The following is a 15,554-nucleotide window of genomic DNA, read 5'->3' on the forward strand; positions in this document are numbered from 1 at the left end:
ATGGGGGGTCTGTAGCAGACATCAACTAGTACCCAATCTTGTGCTTTATCTGTTAGGACAGGAGTTCTCAACCAGGGGCCGTGAGCAGGTTTTAGGGGGTCTGCGAAAATAAACCAGACCACAGGGCCAGCATTAGACTCACTGGGGCCCAGGGCAGAAAGCTGAATTCTGAGCCCTGCTGGTCAGGGCTGAAGCCCAAGCCCCTCCTCCCCAGGCTGAAGCTGAAGCCTGAGAAACTTAGCTTCGTGGGGCCCCCCGTGGCGTGAGGCCCTGGGCAATTGCTCTGCTTGCTACCCCCTAATACCGGCCCAGGCTTTTAATCTACTGAAAAACAGTTGTTGTGGCATGGGTGGGCCATGGAATTTTTATAGCATGTTGAGGGAGTTTCAGTAGGACAAAGGTTGAGAACCTCTGTGTTAGGACACTGAAACATAACCAAGATCATTTTCTTCTGAGTTATCAGTGATTTGGAAACAGTTAATGTTTGACAGAGTTCCGCTCCCTCTCCCCTTTTGCCACTCAGCCCTTCATAAATGGGTTATAACCATTGATTTTAACATTCCAGTTGTCAAATCATCCCACCAAGTTTCAGTAATACAACTACATCAGATTTATGCTGATAAATGAGCAATTCCAATTCCTCTTGTTTGTTCCTTGGCTCCTCGCATTAGTATATAGGCAATTCAGTAATTTCTTCTCTTTGTATCCTTTGGCTCCTTGATTAATTTTGTTTTCAATACCTCAATTGTGTGCTAAGTGCTCATATCTTCCCTCATTTTACCCTCCTGTAGTTTGACCAACTGTATATCACAGGCCATTACATTTCATCCAGTTACACCAGTAATGAGCCCAATAACTTGTGTTTAACTAAAGCATATCTTCCAAAAAGGAATCCAGTCTGATTTGAAGACATGAAGATGGAGAATCCACCACTTCTCTTGGTAGTTTGTTCTAATGGTTAATTGCCCTCATAGTTAAAAATGTGTGTCTTGTTTCTAATATTAATTTGATTGGCTTCAGTTTCTAGGCATTAGGTTCTTGTTATGTGAAAGAATGTAGGCAATACTTACAGGACAGGGGACACTGTCTTAAGAAGCAGTGACTCTGAAAAAGATTTGGGGAACCTGGTGGATAATCATCTAAGCATGAGCTCCCAGTGTGGCACAGGACCCAAAAGAGCTAATGGAATCCTGGTATGCATAAACAGGGGAACCCCGATAGGAGTACAGAAGTTATTTTACCTCAGCATTTGGCACTGGTGCAACCACTGCTGGAATATCATGTCCAGTTCTGGTTCCCACAACTCAAGAAGGATATTGATAAATTGGAGAGAAGGTTCAGAGAAGAGTCATGAGAATGATTAAAGGATTAGAAAACATGCCTTATGACTCAAGGAATAGATTCTCTCAATCTATTTAGCTTAACAAAGAGAAGGTTAAGGGATGACTTGATTACAATCTATAAATACCCACATAGGTAACAGATTATAGAATTGTAGCACTTGAAGGGACCTTGAGAGGTCATCTAGTCCAGTCCCCTGTACTCATGGCAGGACTAAGTATTATCTAGATCAGTGGTTCTCAACCTGCAGCCCAATCAGCACAGAGCTGCAACCCATGTGACATCGTCAGGGCCATACCGGTAGTAATGGATGCAGCCCCCAATGGTAAAAAGGTTGAGAACCACTGATCTAGACCATGCCTGACAGGTGTTTGTCCAACCTGCTCTCAAAAATCCACGATGGAGATTCCACAACCTCCCTAGGCAATTTATTCTAGTGCTTAACCACTCTGACAGTTAAAGTTTTTCCTAATGTCCAACCTAAACTGTCCTTGCTGCAATTTAAGCCCATTGCTTCTTGTCTTTTCCTCAGAGGTTAAGTAGAACAATTTTTCTCCCTCCTCCTTGTAACAACATTTTACGTACTTGAAAATTGTTATGTCCCCTCTCAGTCTTCTTTTTTCTAGAGTAAGCAAACCCAATTTTTTCAGTCTTCCCTCATGTGTCATGTTTTCGAGACCTTTAATCATTTTTGTTGCTCTTCTCTGGGCTTTTTCCAATTTGTCTACATCTTTCCTGAAATGTGGCGCCCAGAACTGGACACACTACTCCAGTTGAGGCGTAATCAGCATGGAGTAGGATGGGAGAATTACTTCTCATGTCTTGATTACAACACTCCTGCTAATACATCCCAGAATGATATTTGCTTCACATTTAGCTTATGGTCCACTATGACCTCCAGATCCCTTTCTGCAGTACTCCTTCCTAGGCAGTCATTTTCCATTTTGTATGTTTACACAGCTCTGCCAAACCCAGCGTCATCCCTGGCCTGCTGGATGATGGCGTGGTGTAGTGTGCTGTGAACATGAGCATTGAAGACCATGTCGTGGCTCTGCAAATGTCCTGGATGGGGGACATGTGCCAGGAAGGCCGCCAAGGACGCTTCTGCTCTCGTCGACTGGGTCTTCACCAATGGCGGTGGCTGAACCTGCGCCAACTCATAACAGGTCCAGATGCAGGAAGTGATCCAGTTAGAGATCCTCTGAGAGGAGACCGGCAGGCCCTTCATCCTGTCCACTGTCACAATGAAGAGCTGTGTCAACCTGCAAAAGGACTTGATATGCTCCAGGTAAAATGCCAAGGCACGTTGGACGTCCAGCCGCCTCTCCTCATTCGTCTTGTGAGGCTTAGGACAGAACACCAGGAGGAAGATGTCCTTGTTGATATGGAAGGAAGACACCACCTTCGGCAGGAAGGCCAGCTAGGGTCGCAGCTGTACCTTGTCTTTGTAGAAGATCGCATATGGCAATTCCTTCTAGCCGATGTCACTGCCACAATAAAGGCGACTTTCCATGACAGGTGAGAAAGGGAACAAGAGCCTAAGGGCTCAAAAGGCAGACCCGTGAATCTGAAGAGAACCAGACTGAGGTCTCACTATGGGACAGGATCCTTAACAGGAGGGAAGAGCCTTTTGAGACCTGATGGACATCTCGTGTGAGAACACCGATCTACCCTGGATCGGTGGATGAAAAGCCGAGATGGCACCTAGATGAACCTTGATTGACGAGAGGGCCAGGCCTGATTTTTCAGGAGGAGTAGGTATTCCAAGATTGACTGCAGCGAAGAGTGCACTGGAGAGACGCTACTTTTAGACACCCAGTGGGAGAATCTCGTCCACTTCGCCAGGTAAGTCGCCCTAGTGGAGGGTTTTCCACTTCCCAAAAGGACCTGGTGCAAGTCCCTGGAGCAGGCTTGTTCCTCTGGGTTCAACCATGCAGCATCCACGCCATGAGCTGGAAGGAGGCAAGGTTGGGGTGCAGGAGATGACCGTGGTCTTGTGAGAGAAGGTCCGGATGGCTGGGCAGAGGCCATGGGAGACTACTACCAGATCCAATAGCGTGCCGAACCAATGCTGGCACAGCCACACTGGACCGATCACAATGACTCGAGCCTTATCCATCTGCTGACTAGCAGGATGGGCGGGAACGCATACATCAGATCTCTCCACCAGGACAGGAGAAAGGCATCTGAAAGAGCACCTTTGCCAAGACCCTGCCGGGAGAAAATCTGATGACATTTCCTGTTCTGCCTGGTGGCGAACAGGTCTACTCGGGGAGTTCCCCACCTCTGGAAGAGCATCTGGAACACTACTGAGTGGAGCGACCACTCGTGGTGAGAAAAGAAGGACCTGCTGAGGCAATCTGCCAGCAAGTTCCTGACGCCAGAAAGGTGATACACCTCCAGGTGGATCACGTGCTGGATACAGAAATCCCATAGGCGGAGTGCCTCTTGACAGAGGGCCGACAAGCACGTTCCTCCTTGCCTGTTGATGTAAAACATCGAGACTGTGTAGTCCATCAGCACTCAAACCACTTGGCCGGATAACTGCAGGAGGAACACTCCACAGGCCAGGCAAACTGACCTGAGCTCTTTAACATTTATATGCAACGTCATCTCCTCTGCGGACCACGTGCCTTGAGCTCCCCAGCCAAAGTCCAAGGCATCTGATATCAGCGACACTGAAGGTCACAGGGTATCGAACGGGACTCCTTCGAAGACTGTTCCAGGGTCGGTCCACCACTGCAGCACTGTGAGTACCTCTGATAGGATGGTGATGACCTTGTCCATGTGATCCCTGGACAGGGCACAGTCCATAGCCAGCCATTGCTGGAGGGATCGCATTTCGGAGCCTCGCATGGCGGACGACATATGTGCACACCGCCCATGTGGCCCAGCAGCCGTAGGCAGACACTGGCCATTGTGAGAGGAAATGCAGAGACTCCAGCAATGAGGTCCCTCATGGTCTCGAACTTGTGATGCGGCAGAAACTCCTTTGCTCTGGCGGAGTAAAGGACCTCCCTGATAAACTCTATCTTTTGTACAGGGACTAATGTTGATTTTTCCTCGTTTATCAACAGGCCTAGTCTCCTGCACATGGTCAACAGCATCGCGAAGGAGTCCTGGACCTGGGATCTGGAGTGACCCTTGACCAGCCAGTCGTCCAGGTACGGGTAGATCAGGATACTTGAACGCCTGAGGTGAGACACCACCACTGACATGCATTTTGTAAACACCCTCGGTGCCATAGCCAGGCCGAAGGGGAGCACTGTGAACTGGTAGTTTGCGGATCCCACTGTGAAGTGGAGGAAGCGTCTGTGTCCTTGAAAGATCACTATATCAAAGTACGAGTCCTTTAAGTCAAGGGCGCTGTGACATTGCACCCCATAATACTTTAAAGAAATATGCTTATGAGTGTAAATATGACATAACTGGAATATGTTTTATTCTAGATATGCCATGTAACATATCTTTGCACAGGCTATGATCTACTGAATATATTCATTATATTTGTATGCATGTATCATTTTTATATCTAAAGTTATGAGCATTGGCTCTATGCTTGTATTTAAAGTGTCTGCTGTAGGAAGCACATAAGGCAGATTTGGTCAACATCGTGTGAAGGGGTTATTCAAGTAATTGGGAGTACTTAACTAACAATGGACTTTGGGAGATGCCAATCCACATCTGAGCTTTCCCGGGAACATTCAAACTAACATGTAAACAATGGCGTCAGCCTGCAAAAAGCTGAATCATTCACAGACATGTGACTTGCCCAGGTGGCTAAAGACTCCATCTTGTGACTGTGATGTTACACAGGAGAACAAAGACCCTGGAAACCCCTCCATTTTGTCTTCAGCTGGCTCAGAAGATAGCCTCTCCACCCCAAAGAGATCCCTGAAAGAAACTGGAACAAAGGACAGTAACTACAGGGGTGTGAGTGATTGCTGGACCCAGACTAGTAAGGAGTCTAGTCTGTGAAAGAAGCTTATTGGAACATCTCTGAGGGCGAGATTTACCTGCATTTAGTTTCCTACTGTATTAGGCCTAGACTTGTGTGTTTTTGTTTTATTTTGCTTCGTAATTCACTTTGTTCTGTCTGTTATTACTTGGAACCACTTAAATCCTACTTTTTATATTTAATAAAATCACTTTTTGCTTATTAGTTAACCCAGAGCAAGTATTAATACCTGGGGGAGCAAACAGCTGTGCATATCCCTCTATCAGTGTTCTAGAGGGATAACAATTTATGAGTTTACCCTGTATACACTTTATACGGAGTAAAATGAATTTATTTTAGGGTTTGGATCCCATTAGGAACTGGGAAGTTGCAAGTGAGCAGGGGACAGGACAGGCGGCATACCAGTTTCCCGGATCCAGGGAGGGGATGATGGAGGCCAGGGAAACCATGCGGAAGCTCAACTTCTTGAGATGCTTGTTGAGGGCTCGCAGGTCCAGGATGGGACCTTTGGGATCAGAAAGTAAAAGGAGTAGAACTCCTTGCCCCTAAGGTCTAGGGGGACTTTTTCCAAGGCCTACATCTGCAGCAAGCCTTGCACCTCCTGATGCAGTAGACTCTCGTGAGAGGGGTCCGAGGGGAGGGATGGGGGATAGAAACAAACTGGAGGGTATAGCCCTGCACCACAGTATTGAAGACCCAATGGTCTGATGTTATAGACACCCAGGCTGGGAGGAAAAATGAAAAAGTTGATTGGAGAAACAGAAGGGGGCAGGATCCAGGACAGTGGCTGGAATGTCGTCCTTGGACGCATCCTCAAAATGCCCGTTTCGACCCCTGCTGGGAGGGCGAAGAGCTGGCCTGTGTCAAGATAGAGGGCTGTTGGCCCTGATGGTGTTGGTAGCCCTTGCCCTTCTTCTGGAAAGGCTCCTGCTTAAAATGCTTTCTTTGCTGCTCCAGGTAGAGGCACTGGGTCTTGAGTGTGGTGCACAAGTCCTTTAACCCGTGCAGCTTATCGTCGGTTTTCTCCACAAACAGAACTTGGCCATTGAAAAGGAGGTTCTGGATGGACTGTTGGACCTCCACTCATAGGCCCGAGGACTACAGCCATGCTGCCCTCCTCATGGTTATGGCTGAGGGCATGGTCCATACTGCAGTCAGCCATGTCCGAAGCCACCTGCAAGTGCTGCCTTTGCCACTCCCTGCCCCTCTTCCAGATGGCCTGGGATTCCTTCCTGGGGTCCTCTAGGAGGGAGTCAACAAATTTGGCCATCAACTACCAAATATTAAAATCGTAACAGCTCCTTAGAGCCTGATGATTTGCTACCCTCAGCTGTAGGCTCAATGATGAATAAACCTCTCCCCCAAAAACGTCCAACTTTTTCGCCTCCTTATTTTTGTGAACAGCCTCCGTTTGTCCCTGTCTTTCCCGCTGATTGACAGCGGACACTATTAGCAAGTTTGGGGAAGGATGGGTATACAGGTATTCATACCCTTTAGTGAGCACATAGTACTTGCACTCCACCCACTTGGAAACTGGGGGTATTGATGCAGGGGTCTGCCAGAGGCCTTGGTAATCTTGGCCTCCCCCTAATGTACTGGCAGCACGACTCCAGCAGTTGCTGCGGAGCTGAGGATGTTGAAGAGAGTGTCTGAGGGCTCCTTGGTTTCTAGCCCCAAGTTTGAGGTTACCCTCCTCAAAAGCTCCTGATGAGCTGTGGCATCGTCCTGGGGGACTGTAGACGGGGGTCCCATGATGGCCTCATCGGGTGATGAGAAAGAGGATGTAGGTGCAGCAAGAGTCACCACCTCTGTGACCTGATCGGCATGGCCTTCTTCCCCCATCTGTTGGACACGGGGGGGGTCCCAGGCATGGCGGCCTTAGTCTCAGGTGGGCAGGAGACCGTGGCAGAGGGCTTGTCAGAGACTCCCAACACTGACTTGTACCTTTGGGGTAGCTGCGTGAACCCCCACAGGTTCTAAGGGTGCCACAGCATGGGCCACTGACCCTGTGGCCACGGTAGTGCTGACAGTGCCGCAGGGAGAACTGGTGTCACCAGTGGAGGACCTTGCCCCACCTGTAGGGTTTCTTGGTCCGACTCTGAGCCCAGGGATGGAGGGCCATGTTCCGGAGACTGGGACCGCACCAAGGCAGACCAGGCGTCTTGGTCCTGGCTGTGTCCACCGCCACACTCCGAGTGGGATGTGTATGCAGGAGATGATCCACCGCGTTGAGTTCCCAGGCTCCAATTGGTATATAGCCCTATGTCCAAAGCATGGCTCTGCGTGGGCAAGCACTGGTGGGACGCTCCCTGAAGTGGCGAGCGGTACAGCATTGATGGGGACTGAGGGGGAGGTCCAAGGGCAGGCTTACCTCTTGATTTGGGAGCTGCCGTCGCCGGTGTGGGTGGCACCGGGTGGGACAAGATATTCTACGCCGCCTACAGGGCCTCTGGGGTTAACAGTTAACGGCATCACCAGGTGCTGGACTCCCATACTGCTGTCCGGGGTGGCCAGCACATCCCGGGATGGGCTAACCTGCTCAACTGAAGGCACCTCCCACTTGGAGTCGATGAGCTGCTGTTCGTTGGGTCTAGACTCGCCTCCTGCCCTCTCCTTGCCCTTGCGAGCAGGAGACTGACTTCTCCCGGTCTTCCTCCTTTTACTGGTTGGTGCTGGGGAGGTGGATGGTCATCTGTCTGATGATGGCACCCGCGGGCTGCTCTGCACTGACGCCACGGTGCTGGGTGCGGAGTCCGATCTCAGCTGTTCCGGTGCTGATGTCAGTGCCAACTCCATAAAGAGCACTTTAAGTCAAATGTCCTGCTCTTAGTGCGAGGCTTAAAGCTTTTGCATATTTGACACCTGTCACTGATGTGAAATTCTCCCAAACACCTTAAACAACTGGTGTGGGGGTCACTGACCGGAATGGGTTTCTTACAGCGGTCGCGGTTCTTAAAACCCAGGGAGCAGGGTAAGCTCCGTCCCGAGCCTAAGTCCCATTTGGGACAACTAAAACTAACTAAACACACTAAGGGAACTAATACTAGTTGATATAACTATGTACAATAGAAAGGTTTGCAACAAACCTAGTGAGGTAAATAGAAAGGCGCATAAACACTGCAAAATTAAATGTAAAAATGTAATAAGAAAAGTGAAAAAGGAGTTTGAAGAACAGCTAGCCAAAAACTCAAAAGATAATAACAAAATGTTTTTTAAGTACATCAGAAGCAGGAAGCCTGCTAAACAACCAGTGGAGCCCCTGGACGATCAAGATACAAAAGGAGCACTTAAAGATGATAAAGTCATTGCGGAGAAACTAAATGAATTCTTTGCTTCAGCTTTCACGGCTGAGGATGTTAGGGAGATTCCCAAACCTGAGCCGTCTTTTGTAGGTGACAAATCTGAGGAATTACCACAGATTGAAGTGACACTAGATGTGGTTTTGGAATTAATTGAGAAACTTAACAGTAACAAGTCACCAGGACCAGATGGCATTCACCCAAGAGTTCTGAAAGAACTCAAATGTGAAATTGCGGAACTATTAACTATGGTTTGTAACCTGTCCTTTAAATCAGCTACTGTACGCAATGACTGGAAGATAGCTAATGTAACGCCAATATTTAAGAAGGGCTCTAGAGGTGATCCTGGCAATTACAGACTGGTATGTCTAACATCAGTTGGGCAAATTAGTTGAAACAATAGCAAAGAATAAAATTGTCAGACACGTAGAACATAAATTGTTGTGCAAAAGTCAACATGGTTTCTGTAAAGGGAGATCATGTCTTACTAATCTATTAGAGTTCTTTGAGGGGGTCAACAAACATGTGGACAAGGGGGATCCCGTGGGCACAGTGTACTTAGATTTCCAGAAAGCCTTTGACAAGGCCCCTCACCAAAGGCTCTTATGTAAATTAAGTTGTCTTGGGATAAGAGGGAAGAACCTTTCATGGATTGAGAACTGGTTAAAAGACAGGGAACAAAGGGTAGGAATAAATAGTAAATGTTCAGAATGGAGAGGGGTAACTAGTGGTGTTCCCCAAGGGTCAGTCCTAGGACCAATCCTATTCAACCTATTCACAAATGATCTGGAGAAAGGGGTAAACAGCAAGGTGGCAAAGTTTGCAGATGATACCAAACTGCTCAAGATAGTTAAAACCAAAGCAGACTGTGAAGAACTTCAAAAAGATCTCACAAAACTAAGTGAGTGGGCAACAAAATGGCAAATTAAATTTATTGTGGATAAATGTAAAGTAATGCACACTGGAAAAAATAACCACAATTGTACATACAATATGATGGGGGCTAATTTAGCTACAACTAATCAGGAGAAAGATCTTGGAGTCATCGTGGATAGTTCTCTGAAGACATCCACACAGTGTGCAGTGGCAGTCAAAAAAGCAAACGGGATGTTAGGAATCATTAAAAAAGGGATAGAGAATATGATGGAGAATATCTTATTGCCCTTATATAAATCCATGGTATGCCCGCATCTTGAATACTGCGTACAGATGTGGTACCCTCATCTCAAAAAAGATATACTGGCATTAGAAAAGGTTCAGAAAAGGGCAACTAAAATGATTAGGGGTTTGGAATGGGTCCCATATGAGGAGAGATTAAAGAGGCTAGGACTTTTCAACTTGGAAAAGCGGAGACTAAGGGGGGGGATATGATAGAGGTATATAAAATCATGAGTGGTGTGGAAAAAGTGAATAAGGAAACATTATTTACTTGTTCCCATAATATAAAAAATAGGGGCCATCAAATGAAATTAATGGGTAGCAGGTTTAAAACAAATAAAAGGAAGTTCTTCTCCACTCAGCGCACAGTCTACCTGTAGAACTCCTTGCCTGAGGAGGTTGTGAAGGCTAAGACTATAACAGGGTTTAAAAGAGAACTGGATAAATTCATGGAGGTTAAGTCCATTGATGGCTATTAGCCAGGATAGGTAAGGAATGGTGTTCCTAGCCTCTGTTTGTCAGAGGGTGGAGATGGATGGCAAGAGAGAGATCACTAGGTTCACTCCCTCTGGGGCACCTGGCATTGGCCATTGTCAGTAGACAGGATACTGGGCTGGATGGACCTTTGGTCTGAGCCAGTATGGCCATCGTTATGTTCTTATGCTGTTCTTATGAACAGTTCTATGGAAGAAAAGGTTTGCTGAAGCAAAGAAATGTACTAGCACCATCACTGGTTGTAAGAAGGAAGGAACTGAGGGTGGCGGGAGCTGGTGGCGCCCCTTATATCGCGGCATATGTGCGCCACTCCAGCAGGCACCAGACCCAGTCCCCCACAAATACCACTGAGGGAAAAACTTGCGGCACTGGTATACGTGGTGAGCACACACACCTAACATGGAATGGACGTAAGCAAGCACTTGAAGAACTAAAATTATTACTTTCCCTGTTTTTTTTTCTATCACAGCTATACAGCAGCAGTAGCATATTTAACTGAGCTAGAGAGGTGTACAGCAGTGGCTCTCAACCTTTCCAGGACTACTGTACCTCTTTCAAAAGCCTGATTTGTTGTCCCAAGTTTCACCTCACTTAAAAACTACTTGCTTACAAAAATCATACATAAAAACACAAAAGTGTCACGATACACTATTACTGAAAAATTGCTTACTTTCTCATTTTACCATATAATTATAAAATAAATCAACTGTGATATAAATATTGTAATTACATTTCAGTGTATAATACATAGAGTAGTATAACCAAGTCACTGTCTGTACGAAATTTTAGTTTGTACTGACCTTGCTAGTGCTTTTTACATAGCCTGTTGTAAAGCTAGTCAAATATCTAGATGAGTTGATGTATCCTCTGGAAGACCTCTGCGTACCCCCAGGGGTAATTGTTACCCTAGTTAAGAACCACTGGTGTACAGTGTGTGATCTTGTTATTGGGCCCTTGTCATTTCATATTTATCCCCCCTAATCGTGTCATATCTAAAATGATATTGCAAGCTCTTTGGGGCTGGGGCTGGGGCTGCCTAATTACTATTTTCATTCTATAAAGGAACTGTAATACTCCCATGGTGAAAAGAGCTGGGTGTTGGGAGGGTGTCTCAGTTCAGTTCTTAGTAGGCAACTCTCTCTTTTCTGAACTTCCCGTCATAATTGGCATCTTTGTTTGCAGTCTTATCCCTGAAAAACAGTTGTCAAAGATTCAGCAGGCCATTGAAAATGGATTCTTTTCCTCCTCCTCCTCTTAGGAAAGGTCCCTCCAGAGCAGTGCTGAGGGATATTGGCAGGAGGTGAAGTAGAGCAAGCTTGCACAGCCACTTCTATGAATAAACAGAAAATTTCGGTCTTCAGCCCCAAGCGTTGTCAATCCAAAATCTTTCACCACCTCCAAATTCACCAAACCAAAAGCCCAGAGGTATTGGAAATGTGATAACTGCCAGAGCAATTCAAAGCCATCACACAACCAGCCCCAACAATACTTTACCTTCTGCTGAGGAAGAAGGGAATTCTGGCATTTCATGAGCTGTTGGTGTCTGAGGAGAACTGTTTGAACTGGTTTCCTTCAAACTGCTATTGGATGATCCACTTACTGTTGCAGTAGCTTTAAAATAAATATCTGACTGAAATGACAAAGAACACATTGTTAGCACAGCAAGACTTCCCAGTTTATCATTGAGACGTGCCCAAAGAGTTGTCCTTTACATGGTGCAGCCATTGTATGCTGATTTGACAATGGAAAGGCCTTAAAGATATCTGGAGCGGACATCCAAGAATCCTCTGGTGGTATACAGTTGGCAGAGCAGCCAGCTCCTACATGATCCCTCTACTCGCAGTTAGAGAAGGTGGTATGGCCTGGGCTTTCTGGAGAGCTGTCAACTCCTGACTGGGCCCCTTGGCCCTGTTGGCAATCAGTGCACATTAGAGTAGCCTGAAGGACAAAGGTGACCAGCCCAAATGGCTCCAGGAATAGGAGAAGGTCAAAAACAGCACCAAGCCATATTGGCACACTCCTACCCTCCCACGTATGCTGTGTGCTCCTCAAATAAAACTGAGGAACTGGACCAGAGTCCAAGGGTTTGGCTCAATAAGCAACTTGTGTTCATATGAAGTTAGAAAATGTAGCCTAATCTTTCCTTTACTATCACTGTTCCTTATTACAAATAGAGAATTCTCCCTCCTTTTTCCAGGTGCATATATAAGGGCTAAGCACAAAACATACTAAGCCATCTTCATCCTTGAAGTCATGGAATTACGCAAGGATGAAGTTGGCCTATTTGCACTTACTCCATGCACTCACATCTGGTGACTCACCAAACCCCTTTACCCTGTGTTCAGTCAGAGGAATGTCAAGTGGAAAAGAGAAAGGGGTATTCCTAACTATGTAAAATGAAAGAAACTGGGAAAGACATTTGAAAAGGAGCATCTCTGGGTAAGCAATGGTAATATAAATGATAGTGCTGCACTTGGATTTGAGATTTATACTCAAATAAGGAATATATATGGTCACTGCAGTCAATGAAATGAGCAGTCCTGTGCTTCTTTAAGATCATACATCTAAGTATACAGTTTCAAATTACATATATAATCTGCAGCCTAACTTGCTCATATAGGATCAACTATTTTTGTGATTTTAATAGACTGTTCTGAAGGGGACTATCTCCATTCTATGCTTGCACACCCAGAAGTCTGTGTTACCAGGAACTGCACATACACATTGTAATGAGACCTCACACAGGGGCCCAACAGGATTTTCCTATGTCTTACCCTTGATGCAACAAGTTGAAGTTCAGGCACCACAGCTGTGTGGACTAGGTTCCCATTCACCACTAATCGTATCTCTATGGAATCAGTAGTGAAGGCCAGGATATAAGGGAAAGCACAAACTGCAAGGGAACAAGGGCTGCTATTAGTGAGAAAAATTATGAACATATATTTGTATCAGATGTTTTACAAAAGCACCTAGAGTTTTTAAAAGATTCTAGAAGTTTCCTGAAAATCTGAATTTCTCTAGCATCTCCACTCTCTAGTGTAAATATTTTAGAAGTTTTTAAACAGCCTCTAAATGCTGATGGGTGTCCAGCTGCATAAAGCCTGTATGACTACCTGACTCTCCACATTTAGTAGGATGTAGATGGAATCTCTCAAATAGAGCAGGAGGAAATGAACGGGCTGAGGAGAACAAGAAAAAGAAGCCAATGATTTCAGAATTTTGTTTTTGCACGGAAAGAATCTGCCAAATAGATATAGAATAGCATTTCTAAACTATCAAATGCAAAAATCTAGGTGAACTGGCACAGCCCTAGAACTGAGTGTGACATGGCTGCATTTCTGTAATACCCACTGCTGCTCCAGTAGGGGCCAAGTACAATTCCAAACCAAATGAAAATGTTAAACCATCCTACTAGATTACCACAGCCTTTTCTTACCAATAGCATAAGGAACCTGGTTCCAACTAAAGTGGAAGTCTGATGCTGATGTCTGGACCAAAGGAGAAACCCCATTATAGGGGCATACCTTTCTGTAGTAGCAGACATCTGTAACAAAAAACATCTGTTACCTCACACAGAAAATGACACAAACTGACATTAAATAAAATGGCTTAGAAAATTGGATTATATCTTCCTGCACAGCTGTTAAAACCATAAGAACATGAATTTACTGACTACAATTTTTAAAGGGAGAAAAACAGAGGTAATATAGAATATATAATATATTGTGTCTCATCTGTGGTAAAATCTGATTTTAAGTGTCTACTTTGATGTCAAAGCTATTTATAATTTATTTTACAATTCATTAATATTTTATGAAATCATGTGTTTGCTTGCTTCCCTGATCCTCCATTACTTTTCTGTGGCTAGAGACATGGGCAAGAAACGTTCTGAAGTTGACGTCAATGGCACAGTATCTGTTGGCCAGCATGAAACACCCTTTATGCAGTCATACATTAGCAAAGTTCACACTCCCCAAAGACTGAAATGTACAGAGAAGAGAAACTTCCCTATGAGGCCTGGGGGATATTAGACAGAGGTTTTATTAATCAAATGACTTGTGCACCCAGTCTCTCAGGAACTGGGGTGTTATTTTTACAATGGCTCAAATTCTATCAAATTCATGGTTTTCATGCACTGCATGTTCTTCCATCAGCAAGTGCTTCTACAGCACCTACTTCTAATCATAAAACTGGCAATTTTCCAATACTAAAAGGCAAAAAGGAAAGAATAAAAGCATAGGTCAGCCAGTAAGGGAGGCTGGACTCCACTGACTGGCTTTTTAAATCTGGATTCATTGATTACTCAAAGAACATTATTATTACAGTGATTATCCAATGTGAACTATGAATCACCATCTATTTCCCTAGTTGCAGGATTTCTTTCAATTATGAATTATAAAAGCCAGGAATAATATACTTAAAGATTATCAGTACATCTGCAAAGTCAAAGCTGAAATCAAGAAAGTCACCGTCTTTCTATGAGTAGTTCACACAACAGGGATTCTAGTAAAACTGAAAACCAGCTTACAATTCCCCATTCTTTTTATTTACTCGGATTGAACTCTTGAATTTTGTCTGAAAGGATGCCACTACTTCCTCACATGTCTAGCCTTTTGTATCAACAGGTACTTATATGGACTTCATTACTGTAATGTTTGAGCACCTCACAATTTTTAATATATTTATCCTCACAACTTCTCTGTGCCGTCAAGAAATGCTATGACATTCATTACAGATGGTGATCTGGGCATAGAGACTAAGGCCCAATATCTTAAAGGTATTTAAGCATTGCTGCACTCAGTGTTGCAGTGCCTACCTAATTTAAGATCCTAAGTCTCATTTTCAAAAGGAATTTTGGTAGTTATGAGCCTAAATTCCATTGACTATCAACAGGATTAGGCTCGTAAGTGCCTGAAACCTTTTTGAAAATGACACATAGTCTCCTAAATCAGGTAGGCATTGCAGTGCAGAGCACAGCAATGTCTAAATACTGATGAAAAGTTGGGACCTAATTGTTTTGTCCAAGGTTACACAGGAAGTCTGTGCTGGAGCAAGGAATTGCATCAAAGTCTCAAGCCAGAGTCCTAATCATTGGATGATTCATTAAAGATTGTGAGGGGCTCAAACACTCTGGTAATGGGGTCATATAAGAAAGAAAGGCAATTATAATAATGGATACCTCAGAGCTGACATTTTAGTGAGCAATTAACTCCAGAGGTGGTTCTCCAAAATTGGAGAATTTCATTTGAACCCCTGAAAATAGAAGCAGGTAGCTGATGTTTCTACATTCTGCACAGCTTGTC

General features: G+C 45.0%; 1 protein-coding gene across 7 annotated transcripts in view; it reads right to left on the bottom strand.

Moving 5' to 3' along the window:
• The window catches only part of GARNL3 (GTPase activating Rap/RanGAP domain like 3), a 238,284-nt gene that overhangs the window by 17,560 nt on the left and 205,170 nt on the right, over window positions 1-15,554 (bottom strand). For all 7 annotated transcript variants that reach the window (XM_073314501.1, XM_073314498.1, XM_073314496.1 and 4 more), the window contains 3 exons: window positions 13,688-13,795; window positions 13,026-13,144; window positions 11,746-11,881 (listed from right to left, as the gene is read on the bottom strand). In XM_073314501.1, the coding sequence (XP_073170602.1) occupies window positions 11,746-11,881; window positions 13,026-13,144; window positions 13,688-13,795 (363 nt within the window). The remainder of the gene's footprint in view (window positions 1-11,745; window positions 11,882-13,025; window positions 13,145-13,687; window positions 13,796-15,554) is intronic.

This window comes from Lepidochelys kempii, chromosome 16 (assembly GCF_965140265.1).
Source record: "Lepidochelys kempii isolate rLepKem1 chromosome 16, rLepKem1.hap2, whole genome shotgun sequence".
NCBI classification, from domain to species: Eukaryota; Metazoa; Chordata; order Testudines; family Cheloniidae; genus Lepidochelys; species Lepidochelys kempii.